The 17,637-nt window shown below is 41.8% G+C and overlaps 1 protein-coding gene across 1 annotated transcript in view; it reads right to left on the bottom strand.

Moving 5' to 3' along the window:
* Positions 1 to 1,497: 1,497 nt before the first annotated feature.
* The window catches only part of Colec10 (collectin subfamily member 10), a 46,483-nt gene continuing 30,343 nt past the window's right edge, over positions 1,498 to 17,637 (bottom strand). The window contains exons 4-6 of the mRNA XM_004643610.2: positions 8,674 to 8,727; positions 7,216 to 7,311; positions 1,498 to 4,874 (exon numbers count right to left, since the gene is read on the bottom strand). Of these exons, the coding sequence (XP_004643667.1) occupies positions 4,483 to 4,874; positions 7,216 to 7,311; positions 8,674 to 8,727 (542 nt within the window). The 3' untranslated portion in view covers positions 1,498 to 4,482. The remainder of the gene's footprint in view (positions 4,875 to 7,215; positions 7,312 to 8,673; positions 8,728 to 17,637) is intronic.

The following is a 17,637-nucleotide window of genomic DNA, read 5'->3' as shown; positions in this document are numbered from 1 at the left end:
AATTTCAAATATAGGTTGCATGAGTGCCAGAAGAACAGTAAAATAAAGTCCTATATTTATAAAAAGATTCATGTGTACAATATCGGGGCAAAGTGTTCCTTTCCTTCAATTCACATTTAAAAGGACATGACAAATTATCTTCCTTTCAAGGTTTAAAGGATTTTTATGAAAGGCTTAGGCTGGAGAGATAGCTCAGTGGCTTAAGTGCCTGCGTGGTAAACACAAGGTCCTGAGTTTGATCCCTAGTATAAATGCATAAACAAACAAATAAATAAATAAATGCCTTGCAACCTCAAGGTAATACGAGACAATGGTTTTATTTTTCAGTGTAAAAAATAGTTAACTTTCATACGATAAACAGAAGTTCAGACAAACAGCACACGACAAAAATTGTACATGAGATTAAAATTATGTTCACTTGTACACCTTAGCTCCAAGTCTAATAAGCAGTACAACTTCTGGCAATTTTCTTTGCCTCCCTGAAGATAAAAATTTCCTCTCTAAGTAAGGGTAAGAAGGCTACCTTGCCTGTATATTCATGTGTTTGGCATATCCACGTGTATTTGCTATTTGTAGTGTATGTACTGTATAGTATTTTTGTGAGATACAAACTCACTTGGGTAACTTTTATATATCTTAAAATACAGATTCTTTTTTTCTTTTCAGCAGGTGTCTTGCAGCACACATAGCTGCCCTTAATGTGTGTCTTACTGCACTGATGTAGCACGTATTGTGTTGAATGACTCATTCTATGACCTCCTTTGTTACAGTATTCTTTGGGGAGGCCCGAATAGACCAGGAAAACAAGGAGTAGAGCAGGGAACACATTGCCCTTACATGGATGGTAAATGGCCCACTCCACACTGGCCTCTAGGAAGTCATCGCACCAGACCTGCCTTTGGAGTTTCTAAGCCATGCTGCTAAGCTGTGTCACCCCTAGAGGGAGGCCACTATCATGTTCTTGTCAGTGGTAGCAGCTGCAAAACTCAGGTCTGCTTTATTGATGATGCCATGAGTGATGCTGTTTAGTTTACCTTTCGTACTTCACAGACACTGTGAGCTTCAAAAATACGTGTCATGGAGAGCTGAAAATTAATTTGTTAAAGATAATCCCAGTAACCATGTATGGGTGACACAGATCTAATCAGGATAAAACATCTAAAAAGCTCCAGCGGTTGTTTTGGTAGGCTCAGCCTGCCCTGAGGGTGGGGCTGGCATGCCATGTAGTGCCTGCAATCTAACTGCAGTACCCTGCTCCTGCCTAAGCTTGCCTACGCAGGCTCTCTACACTGCTGAGCTATCTCGCCAGGCCCAGTTCCAGCAGTTTTGATGAGAGAGGCGATCAAAGTGCAATGGGTGTTCACTCCCGTTTCCCCCACCCAGGCTTGCGCCTTTCTCCTATATTTGGAGAGTATACCTGGAAGGGAGGCACGTCTTCTGGTCTGATTAATAAATGCATTGCTTTGAAAAGATGGGGTTGAGAGGGTATGAATAAGGTTTTTTTTACTGTCTTCTTTTATTGCTTTATGTAGTGCTTGTGAGGTATCCAGAAATGTCCCTGCAAATTTTAGCATAAATTCAAATCTTAGAGAACAAAACTGATTTTAAATGCTAACTACTTAAGTCATTTCTCTAGTGAAATCTTGAATGGGGAAATAATGACACAATCAATTTCATTTTGGTCAAATCTTGACTTTCACATGTCTGATCCGGGCCCTCTTTCTAGAGTTGCCTGCAAAATTGCACTGGGGCTGCACTCGGCACCTCCGCAGCGCTGCCGCCTCACGTAGATATCTGTGAAGCAAAAATAAGTTGGTGAATGTGAGCATGGGAGTTTCTGCATCCCCGTGTCTCTGTGAGGCTCACCCACCACTTGGGAAGACAATGGGGACAGCTGACCTGAGCCCGTGCCACCTGGGGCTCTGCGGATGCACTTCCCCTCCATCCCAGAGCAGTGGGCAGAGACTGGAGCCAAGACCATGGGGTGGCAGTTTCAAGACTCTCAGGGGAGCTGGCTTTGTTATGTGACTTTGCTTCTGTGGGTCTTAGTGTTCTCACTGGGGAATTAGCAGTACAATGTTTGCCCTTTTACTTCAGGACTTTATCAGAATCAAACAAGCAACGATACACAAAGACATTTCACAAAAGCACGAAGTGTTCCATCAATATAAGTTTTTGTAATAATTCTAATTCAATGCGTGAGGACTTTGCAGTGGCTTCCAGGCAAGTTTGTGGGCTGAATCCTAGATTTTGAGGCTCTGTCATCATTCCCCGGATGCATCTGCTGTGAAGATGAGCCGTGCAGTCACTGCTCTGCTATCATGTGCATCAGAGAAATAGTAGCACTGGCAATATCTGCGGCACAACTCACCCCCTGGGGGCCTAGAACAAGTCAGCCCCTGGCTCCTGATGGGAGGCGCTGCTGGGCAGGGCTGCTGCCTGTTCCTTCCTGCTTATCTTACCCCTTGCCTTTCCTCCACCTTTCTGTAGCCCTTCCTAATTCTTGTGGTCTTGGCTGGCATTCTATCCAAAGACACTGGCTTTAATGTGGTGTCTTTCTTTGTAATTTTACTTGGCTGCCCTGCCATTAAAAAGAGATTCTTTGCCTCATTCTTTGCCTCATTCTCAAAAGAGATTAACTAGTTTAATAACCTGAAAAATATTAAGAATTTGACAAGAGTCTTTTGTTCACCTAAACTGAGTAAGAAGGGAATAGAAAATCTCTTGATATTGACATCATCATATACTATGACATTCTCCTCGTTTAGAAACATCAGGGCTTTTCCCCGGAGGAGAGAAATGGAATGATTATAATTTTGGCTATTGTAGTTTTGTATGAATTAAAATCTGTGTTAAAAATGATTAGCTGTCAACATTTAAAAATATGAAGATACAAAATCCAGGCTTTGTGACTTCTCTTGACGTGTCTGGCCATGAAGCAGCATTGGCTCCTCCACGGCAGGATCAGCAGCTACCGAGGAGCAGGGGCAACCACAGAAGCCCAAGCTATGTTCAGAGCGCCTGGCTTCCAGCCCATTTCACTTCATTTATTTACGTCACATTCTGGCTCTGGTAGGATCTGAAATTGTGACTCCTGCCCAACCCACAGAACTCACTAAATCCTATCTCATAACCAGTCAGTCATGGGTGAAACCATGGACAGATGGTGTAGGGGGAGCATATGTTGTTGATCTGTTTCTTTTATTTCGTTAACCATTTTGCCAGCATTCTAAACAGCCTAATCACATGTCACAAACCATAACTGAAGCATCAGTTTGTAAGGGGATTATCTAGAATTGCACCGAACTGTTTATCCTTGAACGTCAAGTGAAAGCTGCTTTGAGGTTGAATCTGACTCTCACGGTAACATTTTTACCAACTTAGTAAATGTGAGTTCTTTGCATGTTCCAAAGTTCATGCCTGACACAGTCCTGTGTTGTCAAAGCAGGGTAAAGTGTGTCTCCAGTGTGGGTTTTTTGTAACCTAAGCTCACAGATGGATACCACAACAGCGATATGGGTATTAGAGACAACAAGGAGGGGATTGGAGCTTTGATGGTGGCAGCAAGTTGAAGTTTCTAGAATTTTCTGAAGGCCTCTCAACACCCTTTCTTCACTCTCCAAGTTTGACAGGGAGGAAAGTCTACACGAATTTGATAAAGACAAATGGAGTCATGTTAAGAGCAGGAGGCAATTTAGCCAGAGCAGTAAAAATTATCTTGTTTGGAAACAAACACTACCTGTTTTTCATTTTAACTTCCAGAATCCTGTTTCCCTGAAACCAAAGATTTAATGGCTAGGACCCTGGGATAAAGGCACGGGTCACCAGAACAGGCCCAAGGAACCTGCCTGGTTTACTTTGGTGAAGATTGTGGATCAGTGGCACAAAGGAGTTGTCATGATTTCCCACGGTCTGGAGCAGGTCACTAAGCTTGAAGTTTCTTATAGAGACACTGGGCTGAAATGTTTATAGGTCTCTACAAACAATGGGAACTTTCCATCCTTTGCTGCTTGGGTGAGTGGTCAAATCATGGTGTTCCAAGGTAGGAAAGAGCTTCATCTCCCTCACAGAAGGCCTCCTATGTGTCCAAATTTGAGCAAGGGCCAGAAAGCCTACTTACCACCAACATCACCATTATCATCATCATCAAGCAGCTATTCGGGGTCTGCAGTGGGTGAGGCTATAGGGAGGGGTGCTAAAAATCCCGAATAGCATTTCATGGGAGACACAGACAAACACCTCCTGCCAACTAGTAATTCAAACTCTTTCTCAGGACCCATGGCACCTGCTGAGCTCTGGGTGAGCGACACATCATTTATAGGGTATGAATGGCACCCAGAGCATGCTATGGAGATACCAAACCCCCAGTGGCATTTCTCACTTGAGTCACAGTGAATTTAGGGTAATTAAGAAGACAAAGATGGATACGGATAACTGCAGTGCTAGTCACAGGGAAATAACGAGTGTGTGGCACGAGGGGAGTTACTTTTTCTTCTTGACAAACTCGCAGATGAAGTACATAGTCAGATGGCACTCCGTGTCATTCCATCGCCCTGAGCTGAGCATCTCCACACAGTCCTCATGCCCGTAGGGGTCCCTGGGCTCCCCCTCTTGCCAGTTGCTGTAGTTCTGCAGTGGGGTGCTGTCTGTGAACACATACTGCCCCTCCTTCTCAAGGTCATTCACCCCAATGAACACGCGGAAGAAGCCACTCTTGGCCACATAGTCGGCGATGAGGGTGTTGACAGCTTCATCTTTGGGCATGGCCAGCATTCCGCCCCGAATCCTGCAGTGGGTCAGAGACTCCCTGTAGTTCTTCTCCTCCTGCACGATGTAGTAGAACTTCTCTTCAGTTTCCCTAATCCCCGCTATGACTACAGGGAAGAAAAGAAGAGCATTATTAGTTTTCTTTAAAAGGGAAGCCAGATGTATCATTGCCAGATTGAAATTCCTGCGCTCACCATTCAAGCATTATCTCGCCAAGCCCTGCAAGAGGCAGTCACTGGCTTAACTTCTTGTCAGCCTTTCTAGTTTCATGTGGAGAGTTTGTCTTCTGTCAGTCTTCCCTTCTCTTCCTGCTCAGCTCTTCACATAGCTGTCCAGCTAGACTGACAAGACTGGTCACCGGAACTGCCACCACACTATCCCACACTGCCCTTCCTGACCTCACTTATGTCTCAGCCATTCTTGTCCCCTTCTCTCCCCCACATGCATCCCTGGACAGTCATCTTGTGGCTTTTCTACCTTTCAGATCTCAGAGGAAATGACTTCTCTAATGAGAAGTCTTTCAAGGCCCCTCAGTAGTCAGGGGTGCCTGTGGATTCTTCCCTCCATCTACACTGGCCTTTCTGCTTCTTCTATAGTGCTCAGTGCATTCTACTCCAGTGATTTATTTGTGAACCTTTTCTCCTCAGCTTGAGGACAGTGCCTACATCATTGACACTCTTGAGTACATGTGCTGCTGAAGAGACAGAACTCTCTGATGGTCTTTAACCCCAGTGACTGGAACTTTCCAGGGGACACCAGATGTTTGTTAAACTGACATTGTAATGATGCCAAAGTGTGTTCACTTGAAATCAAATTTCCGGCATTTGACCATGCACAGTGAGATTGTCCATACTTCATCCCAGCTACAAGAGGGAGACTGAGTTACTACCTGAGCTTCAGGACAGAATTAGGGACTTGGAATCATTCTGAGCTCATAAAATGGGATGTACACCTTGACATTCGGAGGTATTTACATATAGGGTATTGTCTGCCTTACCATAGAGTCCATAACTTTCATTCACAAGTAAATACATGACTGCTATGATGTTAAGAAGTACTTACTGGTCTATACTGTAGCTTCAGGGTTTGGCTCATTCCTGATGGTCCAAGTAATGTCAGACACAAAATTTTTATCATGGGGTACAACCAGAGCTGTTTGTTATTAAGGTGATGAGCTAACAAAGCATTTCCCTTGTGTCTAGTGTTGCAGGATGACTATGGACACAAGGTGGCATCTGTGCACTTCCAATAATGTGCGAAATAAATACATGGAATATGAAAAATGAAGTGCAAAGGCTAGAAACCTTGAGATCACGCCAAGTGAAATGCATCAGACACACATGCTTAAGTGTCACATGGCTTCTCTTATGTGAGAGGCCCAAAACGTAAATAGAGAGCAAGATAAAAGATAGCACAAAGTGGATCTTTTTCAGAGGGGGAGGTGACCAAGAAAAGAAGGGAGAAAAGAGGAGGGAAAGGCTGGAGACACAAAAAGGATGAAGCTGTGCTGTGCACATGGACCAACTTCTAAGGAGGAATGTGACCACTGTGTACTGCAAACATCAGCAAAACTAAAAACTGAGGAAAAGATACTAAACCATGAAATCATTTGTAATCATTAATTGTTCTGCTCTTTTTAAAAAATCCATTTAGTACAGGGTTTACAGGGTCTCACTACACAGATCAGACTCCCAGTGATCCTCCTGCTTTCAGCCTCCCAAGCACTGGGATTACAGGCCTGTGCCACCACACCCAGTCTCAGTTGCCAATTGTAATAATTTCCTCAGTGACACTGTTCTCAGCAAAGAATACATAAGCTCTTTCCACTTTAAGGGATTTAATGTTAACTATTACAAGGAAATAGGAAAGGGATAAAAATTGATCAATACAGGAAGTTGCTAAAATTAGAGAAGTACATAAGGTTTGCACTGATTTGTACTATGGTAGAGTCATCAGGAAAGCTTCTGCTCTATGGCTTAATAGATGTGTAGCTATGGGCAACATTTATGCCTCAGAGTAATCATTGCACTAATGTTATGATTACATAAAGACTCCTGGTCTTGGTGCTAACAGTTATGCATTGTCTCAACTACTGAAGAAAGTAACTACATTATTATTACTTCTATATTCCCAGATGCTGCTTGTATTTGACTCTTGCTATCCCTTTTTATTCCTAATACACAGTTTGCTACATCCTACTTTTTCTCCTCTCTTAAGAGAAAGCCTTTTCCAGTTGCTAGCAATGCACATATGCACGAATTTGTGGAATGGACTTGGATCATCCTGGCGTTTGGGTGCATGATTCACATGTTGAGTAGCCCTGAAACTGGTGGCACCATCCCAGCAGGTCTTTTCCCAATATAAGGTATTATCTAGGAAATATAGTGTGGAAAGGGACTGAATCAGTAGACGCAAGGTATCAGGAAAGAAGAAAAGAGAAATGTTCACCGTTCTTGACGAACTTCATAGAAGTCTTCAGCCGGGCAACACTAATATCCAGTTGCCCAACCACTTTCCGGTATCTTCCGCAATCACAGACGGTACCTGGCAAATGACAGAAACTGGGGGGTCAGGGCTGAGGTCCGTGAGCGCAGCGGGAAAAGCGCCTGCTGTCTTCTGGCATTTGTGGCGCTATCTTTTTCGAGTCTGGTGAGGGCTGCCTGAGAACGACTCTGCATTTAACCTTTCATTTAAAACAAACTTTCCAGTGTATGAGACGTTTAGGAATTCAGGAAGACATGTTCTTAAATGTTAGAACAGAGCGAGAAACAATGCTAAGCTAGATTTTTAAAAAGAATAAATATGACACGCACCGCACAGGCATTGTGCAGCATCTGGTGTTCGGTCGAGCGCAGAGCTTGTCTGCTTCCTCTCAGAAAAACATTTTTCCAGCTCCCTTAAAATGTGTCTACAGCAGGCCTCTCGCCTGCTACTGCACATTCAGGAGCTTGCACAGCTCTCCCAAGATAGCAGAAACTTCAGGATTCAGCATGACGCTAATTTTGATTTTCCATGGGAAGTAGACATGCACGCTTCAAGGGCTACATTTATTTCCTGTAAACAGACCCAACTTACAATTTTAAAATCCACGGGTCCCATTTGTGGATTAATCATAATTTTAACTTGTGATTCATATTTCTTTTCTCACCTACATTTTCAACTTTATACTGATATTATTTCGAGAGAAGCAATTCCAAGGAAAGTGCTATAAAATTCAGATCATTTTCTTCTTAAATCTTATGGCTGCTTTTTGCAAATACTAGTTTTGGCTTTTTTTCTTGATAACAGGAAAAATAAAAATAGTTTTATTAGCTGAAAGAAAAACAAGTCTGTGGCTGAATTTTATCCACATTGGTAGTTAAATAGGAAGCACATGGAACAGTGCCTTGCATTATTCCTCTGTACTTGTCCATGAACAGAAACAACTGAACCTCCTCAGGAATAATGTGTTTCTTTCCTTATGTAAGACACTGAAAATACAACTCAGTTGGTAACAGGGACATGTACCTGGCCACTGAGAGGTCATTCTGTCACTGGGGCTCAGGGTAGCTTGCCGCCTGTACCCTGCCTGTTGGGCTTGGTTGGGATGCTAAAGGAGCACCAGGCATGGCAGACTGACCCAAGCTCTGCTTCGGACTTTTCTATGGGCCTCAGGAATGATGTGCCACTTCCTGCTGTCCTGGGCTCTCTTTCCACAGCAAGCAGGGCAGGAATGGGATTGGAATGTGCCTCCTCTCCCTCTGCTGGGCTTGGAAAGTCACCGCAAATGGAGAGGAAAGTTCCCTTCTTCCTTTTCCTCCAGCTTAGGAAAAATAAGGCTCTGGCTACTGCAAAGAGCTCTGTTCTTTAACAACTATACAGGTGGAATGACGTGGGAAACCAAAGAGGACAGTGAGCATGCCATACCTGCCTTCCCTTTTGCTCCTGGCATCCCGAGCAAACCCTTTTCTCCTTTGTCACCTGAAGAAAAACAACAGAAGCAACAATAGAAATCATGGTGAAATAAAAAGATGAATTATTTTAAACAGACACTATCTTATACATCCAAAATCAGAGGGAGCATTTTTCCAAATTTCATTTCCAATATACTCAGTGCATATCTCTTGGCTTTACACAAATATTCTTTGGAGTTGGCTGCACAGCGATAAATAATCAAGGAAGTCATAATTTATTTAGGTTTCACATAGAATTCTAGCGGGATGTGTAAGGAACATTTGAATTTGTGGCACCTGTCTCACTAGCATACTTTTCATAATATGGTCTTTTGAACAAGGCTAATGCAATTTTCAGCATGTTTTTAATTTTAATAATACCATTGCTTAGTAAATCTGGATCAATTGGTTGGAGCATTGCAGGGTCTATGTGCTTATTATGTCCCAAGTTATTCTATGTGTCTTCCCTTTGGATTTTCAAAACAATATATATTTTGCTTTTTCCATTCAATTTAATAAATATCTTATGCAAGACTATAGGAATAGTATTTGGAAAGGATATACAGAGAGACAAAATCCAAGCTTTGACTTCCAAAAATTTATAGTTTTTCAGAAAGATGTCATGTATGCAAACATCTATACTAGAAAGTCATCTCAAATATACTATATTGAAATGTCAACTTCGATAATTTTCTTCTGCTCTTCTTTGTATTTGACAAATTTTTACCCAGAAGCATCCAAAAAATAATTCTCACAGAATCAGGACTTTTAAAAACAGACAGAAAGCAAACCAAAAAAAGCCTTGATTTTTTTTTGTGTGTGTGTGTGTTTTGTTTTTAACTTCAAAACGAGCTCTTGAAGCCCACATCAGACACAATAATTGAAAGGAAAAGCTTTTGATTTACGAGAGCAAATGTGTGGCAATGGTTCTTGAGGATAAAAGAGATGACTCTGAGAGATGTGACATAGCCTCTAATGCCTCAGTAGTGAACTGGATGAAGAATAGGAACTTAGAAATGCAGGTTGATGCCCACCCAGCTGGATGGAACATGGGGTGCCTTCAAAGGATTTGGGGGCTGCTGGAGAATTGGGCTCATCACCCAAGAGAACAAGGGGAGGAGAGTGGAGTCAGCTCTGAGACACCGTAACTTCATCTTGTTCCAGCAACAGGGCAAAAGAGAAAGTGCCCTGAAAGCTGCAGAGGGTCCCGTCCACGCTCACCTAGGGTGCTTGCTTGCTGTTGTTCTCGCCACTGTGAGCTGCTTTGCATCACATAGCAAAGCTTCCCTTATACGTGGATGAAGGCATGCTGCCAGGACCTTAATGGCTTCCCAAGCCTTTCTAAACTGATCCAGACGGACAGCTTCCACTGGAGAGGCACCATATCCTCGGGTGCTCGCCACCAGGAGGAAGAGATCCTTGAAGTGCAGCTGGCAGTGTAAGTGTGGATGAGGAAGTCTCAGACTTGGGCCCAGATGAAATGAGATAGCAGGAAGTCTGTGATGACAGAGTATGATAAAGGCTGTTAGAGGGACCAGCAAAGATAACAGCTCCTAGGGAGAAGAGATAGCTCTTCGTACGGAAGAATATGGGAAGGGTGAGCAGGGAAACTCGGGTGTCAGCAGGAGGAGACAGGTGTGAAGAAACAAGGTTGTGCACCTTGCAGAGGAAGACTGAGCTGCTTGCATTTTACTTGTTTCCTTTTAAAAAAAGTCATTATTTCCTTATATGTAAATTGGAAAGGATAAGAACAGATTTTGAGAATATATTAATGGAAGAACAGGAACATGTGTTTACTAAGTGTCAATCAGTTATGAAGGACCATTCTGGACACTTTATACATATCATCACATTAAATTCTGTGAGTGAGGTACTATGAGGATCTCAAATTTTCCAGTAAAAAAACTGAGAGCCAGAAAGGCAAATAACTTGTTTGAGAACAAGTAGCAACTAAATGGCAGTGTGCATCCCATGAGTTAGGTCTGGAATGTCCCTCAGGAGTCTCTTGGGATCCAAGATGGGGCCTTTGGAAGGCAACTGGATCACAGGGTGCTGCACCCGACAGTGGATGGATCCTTGAACGAGTTCCTAGTTTGATACACCTGGTTGAGAGAGGAGGCCACTAGAAGGTGTGTCTCCCTGGGCAGCTCCTCCTTTCACTCTCTGCTTCCTGGTTATGTGGAGGTGAGCAGATGTCTTCCTCCACAGCCTTCCACCAGGATGCTCCTACTCTGGGGCGAACTGAGCATGGCCCCACCTCGTGAGCTGTGAGCCAAGGTAAGACTCTTTTCAGCTGTGGGTGGTAGGAGTTGTGTCCCAGCAGTGGGACAGCTGATTGGTGTAGCTGCCATTCAAACCCAGCCCCTCATGCTCTCCAACTCATGGTGTCACCTTGTGACTTAATGACAGAAAGCTAAGTGTGTGAGAATGTTATCAAAATGGAATGAGCCAGGCACAGTAAGACAAACACTGCACGATCACTCAACTGTAGAATCTAAGGCAGTCAGCCTCATAGAAGTAGAGTGAAATCATGTCTACTAGCAGCTGGAAAGGACGAGGCAAGGAGAACTGGGAGGTGTTAGTGGTTGACAAGGTTACAGTTTAATATGTAGAATGACTTTTGGTGTTCTAGTGCATGGTAGGGAAACGACTATCTACCTCAAAATAGCTAAAGGAAGACTGGACATTTCATCACAGAGGGACAATAAAGTTTAAGGTTATACATATACTGTTTACTCTTACTTGATCATTATACAATATACACATGTATGGAAATATCGTATTTTACCACATCAGCCTGTGCAGTTATTATGTGTCAGCTAAAAATAAAATTAGAACAATTTTGAAAGGAATTTAATTATTATGGTTTAGATCTGAAATGTCATCCAAAATGCTCATGCACTTAGGAGCTGGACTTTTGGAAGGTGATTGGGTCGTGGGGTCGCTGTAGTCACAGATGGATTAATCCAGTGTTGCAGCAAAATTCAGCAAGGTAAACCCTCACAAGAGACCAAGAATGGGAACAAGCCAGACTTTTGCTACTGACAGGATGACAATCTGTTGCATATTCAGGAAATGTCAACCACCGGAGAATTCTGGAGTGGGCTTTTATACCTTAACAGGTAACCATGGTAACCACATTACCTCATTCTGAATTTTTACAAAAATGTTACAAGGTTTACATTTCCCAGGGGTTTGTTAGTTTGGTTAAATTTTAGCTTATCTACAATTTGTTGTAACTATTTGCTCCTTAGGTTAGCAAATCTGTTCTCTTTTGTGGGTTTTACGGTTAGCTAAGAGGAAAAAGGATGAGGAGTGAATTCACCTGTCATTTAAGTGACTTCTAAAATGGACTCTCTTTTGCCCCATCAACAGAAGAGCTCAGAGCTAAAAAGCCCGCTGTTAGGCGGTGGAAGCTGGGGTGTGGCCTGGAAGGGTGTCCTGCCCTTCCCAGCCTCTCCTTTCTCTCTCTGTTTCCCAGCCTCCCTGATGTGAGCAGCTGTGCTCCACCAGGCACTTCCACAGCACTGATTCTGCCTTTGAGCTCCCTGCCAAAGGGCCATACCTGTGAGCCAAGGCAAATCTCTCCTCCATTAAGTTGTGAATTAGTCTTTTGTCTCAGCAGTGAGGAAATGAACTGTTGCTCTTATCAGCACCAAAAACAGTATGGACTTAAAAGATCATGATTATGGGTTCAATGATTAAATTTTAAAAAATTGTCCTTCTTTCTATTTGAATTCTTTGCATTTCAACATGAATTGAACATGGATTTCAGTCCTGTTATGATCCTGGTTCTGGCTAAGGCCCACAAACGGGCATGAAAGAAATACAATTAGAGAAGAGCCACCCCTCTTATCTGTGGTTTGGTTTCCAGGTTCAGTTATCTATTGTCCAAAAATATTGAGCAGAAAATTCCAAAAATAAATTACTCATAAATTTTAACCTGCATGCCATTTGGAAGAGTGTGACAAGGACCTTGTGCCATCTCCTTCCATCCTCACTGAGCGGAGTCACGCCTTTGTCTGGCATTTTCCTACTGCATCTGCGGCTCACCCACTCCTCAGCAGCCAGTGCAGTTGGCAGGTGGGCTGTCACAGTGCTGCAGAGCTGGTCCTCAAGTAACCTTCGTGGAGCAGACACTACAGTGGTCCCAGCATTCCCCACACTTCAAGTCATTATTGCATCATCTGAAGTCATCGAGTGAGGTGGACAAATACAGTAAGGCAAGATACTTTGAGTGAGAAACCATTATCAATTAATTCGTTTATTTAATTAACTTATTTTTTAATTCTTATTTTTATTAGTCCATGTTTGCAGCACACCGACATCTTTTGTGTGGAATTGGTGCATGCACATAACATGTCTTATTTCTTTTTCTGTCTCCTTCTCCTTCCCTCCCCCTTCTTTCTGTCCCCTTCGCTTTGGCAGAAGATCCATCTTCTTATTTCCTATTACCTGTCTTTTATTTTGCTTTTAACTTACTTATACTGTGGGATTCTCATATAAATGAAACCAGGTGGCATTTAAGCCTGTGTGTCTGACTTATTTCACTAGTATTGTGGTAACAAGATGCATCTGTTGTCTGACCAAGTGACTCATACCCATCCTATGGCAGGGAAGGAGCCAAACTTTCTCATAGGTATGTATGTAGACAGAGAAAACCTGGGAAGTATAGGATTCAGTGGCATCTACAGCTTCAGGAAGCCACTGGAAGTCTTGGAATGTTCCTGCCAAGGTTAAAGGACTGTTGATTGGCTTTGGGAAATGATTTTGCTTTTGTTTCTGTTTTTGAAGCAGAGGCTCATTATGCAGTTTAGGCTGGCTTTAAACTCACTGTATGTCCTGGATTGGCCTTAAACTGGCAATGATTCCTCTGCCTCAGCCTCCCAACTGCTGGGATTATATGTGTGGGCCAACACACCAGGAAAACTGATGAACTTTTACGCAAATAGAAGCACATATAAGAGAACAAGGATAAGAACATGGTTGTGTACTAACAGAGTGAAATAAACCGAAATCTGGTAGGGAGTCAAAGGAGGAAAAGATGCCTCTGGATCAGGGTAGAGAAGGGTGCATTGAAGCAGAAGCTCCTAACTGGATCTAGAAATATGCAGTCAGCTTCTTGGGTTGGTATGTAGCTTTGTCTTTTGAACAGAGGAAAACACTGTGAAGATTTCCAGGACTTTAACATGAGTTTCTTATAAATGGAGGGACTAGGCCAAGGCGGTGGGGTAGAATACTCTGGAAGCGTCAAGATAACCTAGTTTGAGTCCTGATTCTGATACTTGATAGCTAAATATGGACAGACCAGTTAATTTAGCCACCTCTGGAGTTTTAAGTGGGGCCACTTATACCTACAATGATAAGATCATTAGGAGAACAAACTAGGTAATGCTAGTGTGTAATGGGGCTAGCATGGGTTGACCCACAGAGGAGCCCCTGCTGACATGAGCATCTGTTCCCTGTCCATGAGCTTCAGAAAAAGCACCCATCCCTTGCCCTTAGTTAGCTCACAGAAAGGTTGGGCTTAGCACATCCATCTCTCCAAAATTAATTATGGTTAAGGTCATCCACAAAAATTTATTTTGGCCCATGACTGGGAACGTATCGTAATAACTGTCTTAAGTTTGAAGAATTAGAGGTCATGTTCAAACAAACAAAAAGAAAGGCTTTCAGCATAAAGGGATTATTGACCTTAAGTAAAAACATTTATTTTGCTGTGAGGTTGAATTTACCTATACTAAATCATTCTTATTCCTGAAATGAAATATTGACATGAAGAAAGCTATCTTTATCCAAGCAAGTAACAACCTTGAGGTCGGCCTAGAAAATTGAGATTCATCTCAGTCAGTCAAAAACTTAGAAAGGCCACTGTCACAATGAGGACAATGAATTTCAAAGTACAGATTAAAAAAGAAATTAATCTACCTTAGTCAGAATACTGCATTTCCATTTTTAAAAAATTGTAGGACATGTTCATAAATTTTGATGGCTTACTTCAGGAAGAGAAAGAAATCTCACAGCCAGTGGTGGAAATTGATGCTAAAAGGAAATGGTACTTATGGGAATAAAAAACAGAAGAGAAGGCCACATTGTAGGAAATGCGTTTTATCATTCTTCTGTTTTTCATTCTTAATGCAACAAACATTTGCACTTTCTACTGTGTAGTGGACATTAAGATAAACTTGAGTCCCCACATAAGCCTTAGAGTTTGCCAAGCAAACATGCAGGGCATCTTTCATTTTCTACTCATATTTTATTCCCAGAAAATTGCAGTTTAGAGTTGGAAACATTAAAGAGCCATGACAGTGAGTCTAGTGACAGAAGTACACACGAAGCACTAGGGGTTGTGTACCTGGACCTTGAAGGAAGAATCACCCCAAAGGAAGTGAGTTCAGTTCACTCTGTCATTTCACCCAGTATGAAGCTCTGCTTGTCATTTGCCTTTGCTTATTTCTGTCAGCTCCTGCCTCCCCAAGTCACCTGGTCCTATTCTGTGAGAGGATTAAAACTTGGCTCGAGATCATTAACTCCCAGCCCTTGCAGTTGGAGACCCGTGTCAGCAGGGCACAGTTAATCCAGGACAGAGCCACATCTAGAGTGGCTCACTGAAAAAGGAAGGTCTTCAGATCTGCACTCGTTCCCACCCACTTCTGCCTTGTCCACAGCAGGACGTGCATCTCAGTCTCATTTAACCCGGTCTCTCCAGCAGCTCCAGAGCCCACATCCCACCCTCTGGCTACCCTTTCTCATCCCTGGAAGTAGGGGTTAAGTTGGCATGGCCAGCGCAGGCCCACGGTGCTTTACCTGAAGCTTAGGCCATCCGCAGGTCCTTCTTCAAGAAAAATAATACAAAATTAACAAGTGGAGAAATAGTTGTGGAAACAACACAGCATAAGAAAGTTGCTAAAATTTTAAAAGTAGATAAGTATCACATTTCAAAATTCACTTTCAATGGTAATATTTCAATGAATGAACTGCTGTGTCTCTATCCTGCTTTTTAAAAAGTAATTATTGACCTCTTGCGGCATTCATTGCTTGTTTATTTGCCCACAACTTTATAACATTTTAAAGAAAGGATAGCAGAATAATGGACAGAAATAACCGTGGTTAATCAAAACTTACTATACTTAACTTCCAGAAATAACACACAATAAAAAGTGACATTTGGGGAGGTTGTCTGCCTTTTCTGATAGATTTTTTGGATCTCCTTGTGTGTTTTGGATACAATTTCTGTATTGGACTTAAAGGTAGAACGTAGCCAGTTCTGGAGTTTGCTTGTTTTTTTCTCTTCTGGGAATAGAAGGTCTTTGGTAGACCTTCTTTATGGCTAGTCTTTTTCTATCTGGTTTGAAAAATTGTGTCTATTTTTTTATCAACAGTAAAAACACAAAATGTTATACTAATTACTTGAAGCACTCCTTACCTTTTAAATTTAGGAGTATTAAATTTGTTTTTACCCAAAAACTTAGATTACAAACTACTGATTTTATATAGAGTACTAAGTATGAAGCCAAGACTATTACTATTTTATTAATACCCAATTAACCCAACTCAGTGGATTGCTGTACTCATTTTATAGATTTTCTACTATAAAATACAGCAGCACCGATGCTGCATACATCAAACTTAGTAGTCGGTTTCTATGCCCTCTTCATTTCCACTGATTTATTTATCTCAACATTAGCTAGTTTTAGAAGAAATATTTCATTTCAGTAATTTATGTCTTCCAGATTCATTTTTATTTTTAACCATTGTATTGTGATTTTTTAGTCCTTTTAACTTGCACTTTTTTTGAGTTAGCTTGCCAGTTTCCAAAGGAATAATTTGAGACTTTGCTGTGAACGGTATTGAATCTGTAGATCAATTTTAGAATTACCTTATCTCTGTTATCTGAAAGATGCTTTACTTCATTACCACCATATTTTGTTTGTTGTGAAAGGCTAATGCAATTTTCATTAGATTTATTCCTAAGAATCTGATACTTTTGATATTACGATAAATAGAATTGCCTTAATTTTACTTTGTAAATTATTTTTATGTAGCAGCAAAACTGATTTTTTATAAGTTAAGGTGTTCAGCAATTTGTTAATGCAAACAGTTTGTAGATTATTTTGTATTTTCTAGGTATGCAATAAATCATCTGTAAATAATGACCTATCCATTCTTTTATTTCCAGTACTTGTGAAGGTTATTTGTTTCCTGAATTTTTGCTCTGGAAAGAATCTCAAATAAAATGTTAATTAGAATTGGTGATAAAAGTGAGCATGGAGTGCTCCACCCTGCAACCCCAGCCTTCAGGAGGCTGAGGCAGAAGGACCACTGAGCTTAAGTCCAGCCTAGGCTACACATTGAGACCCTGACTCAGGAAACAACAACAAAAATCCTCAATTTTTCAAGATATATGAAATTCTAACTAAAAATATGGGATTTTTTCCGGGTTCATTCTTCTGCGTTGGGCCTCAAATAACCAAGTGCAGTTGGAGCTGCCTCGTACCCCTCTTCCTCGGCCTCTAACCTGGCTTGGAAATTGACGCACATCTGAGAAGGAAGAGGAATGCGGGATGCAGAGCTTTCTGCAGGGCAAGTCCCTTCAGCTCCATGCTGGTCCCTAACCTCTATTTGCATGCATCTCATTTTTTGTCCCAGGTAAATATACACAGCAGGAAGGCTAACCTAATGCCAGTCAGTCCTTTACCGCTTGCGGTGGAAGTCTGCATTTTGTTTTCTTCACTATGTATCAGAATAGCCTTTAACCTTTGCTATTTGTATAATGAATTTAAAATATTGTCAAAATTGCGTCTATAAAAAAAAATTGCGTCTATGCTCCCTAAAGGCTTTTAAAAAATCCTTTCCTTTTTAAATTTAATATTTTTTTAGTACCAGGGATTGGACTCAAGATCTTTTGTTTGCCAGGCAAGCACTTAATCCACTGAGC

The sequence above is a fragment of the Octodon degus genome, unplaced genomic scaffold (genome assembly GCF_000260255.1).
Source record: "Octodon degus isolate 3935 unplaced genomic scaffold, OctDeg1.0 scaffold00179, whole genome shotgun sequence".
In the NCBI taxonomy this organism is placed as follows: Eukaryota; Metazoa; Chordata; class Mammalia; order Rodentia; family Octodontidae; genus Octodon; species Octodon degus.
This window is presented reverse-complemented; position numbering and strand designations above follow the sequence as displayed.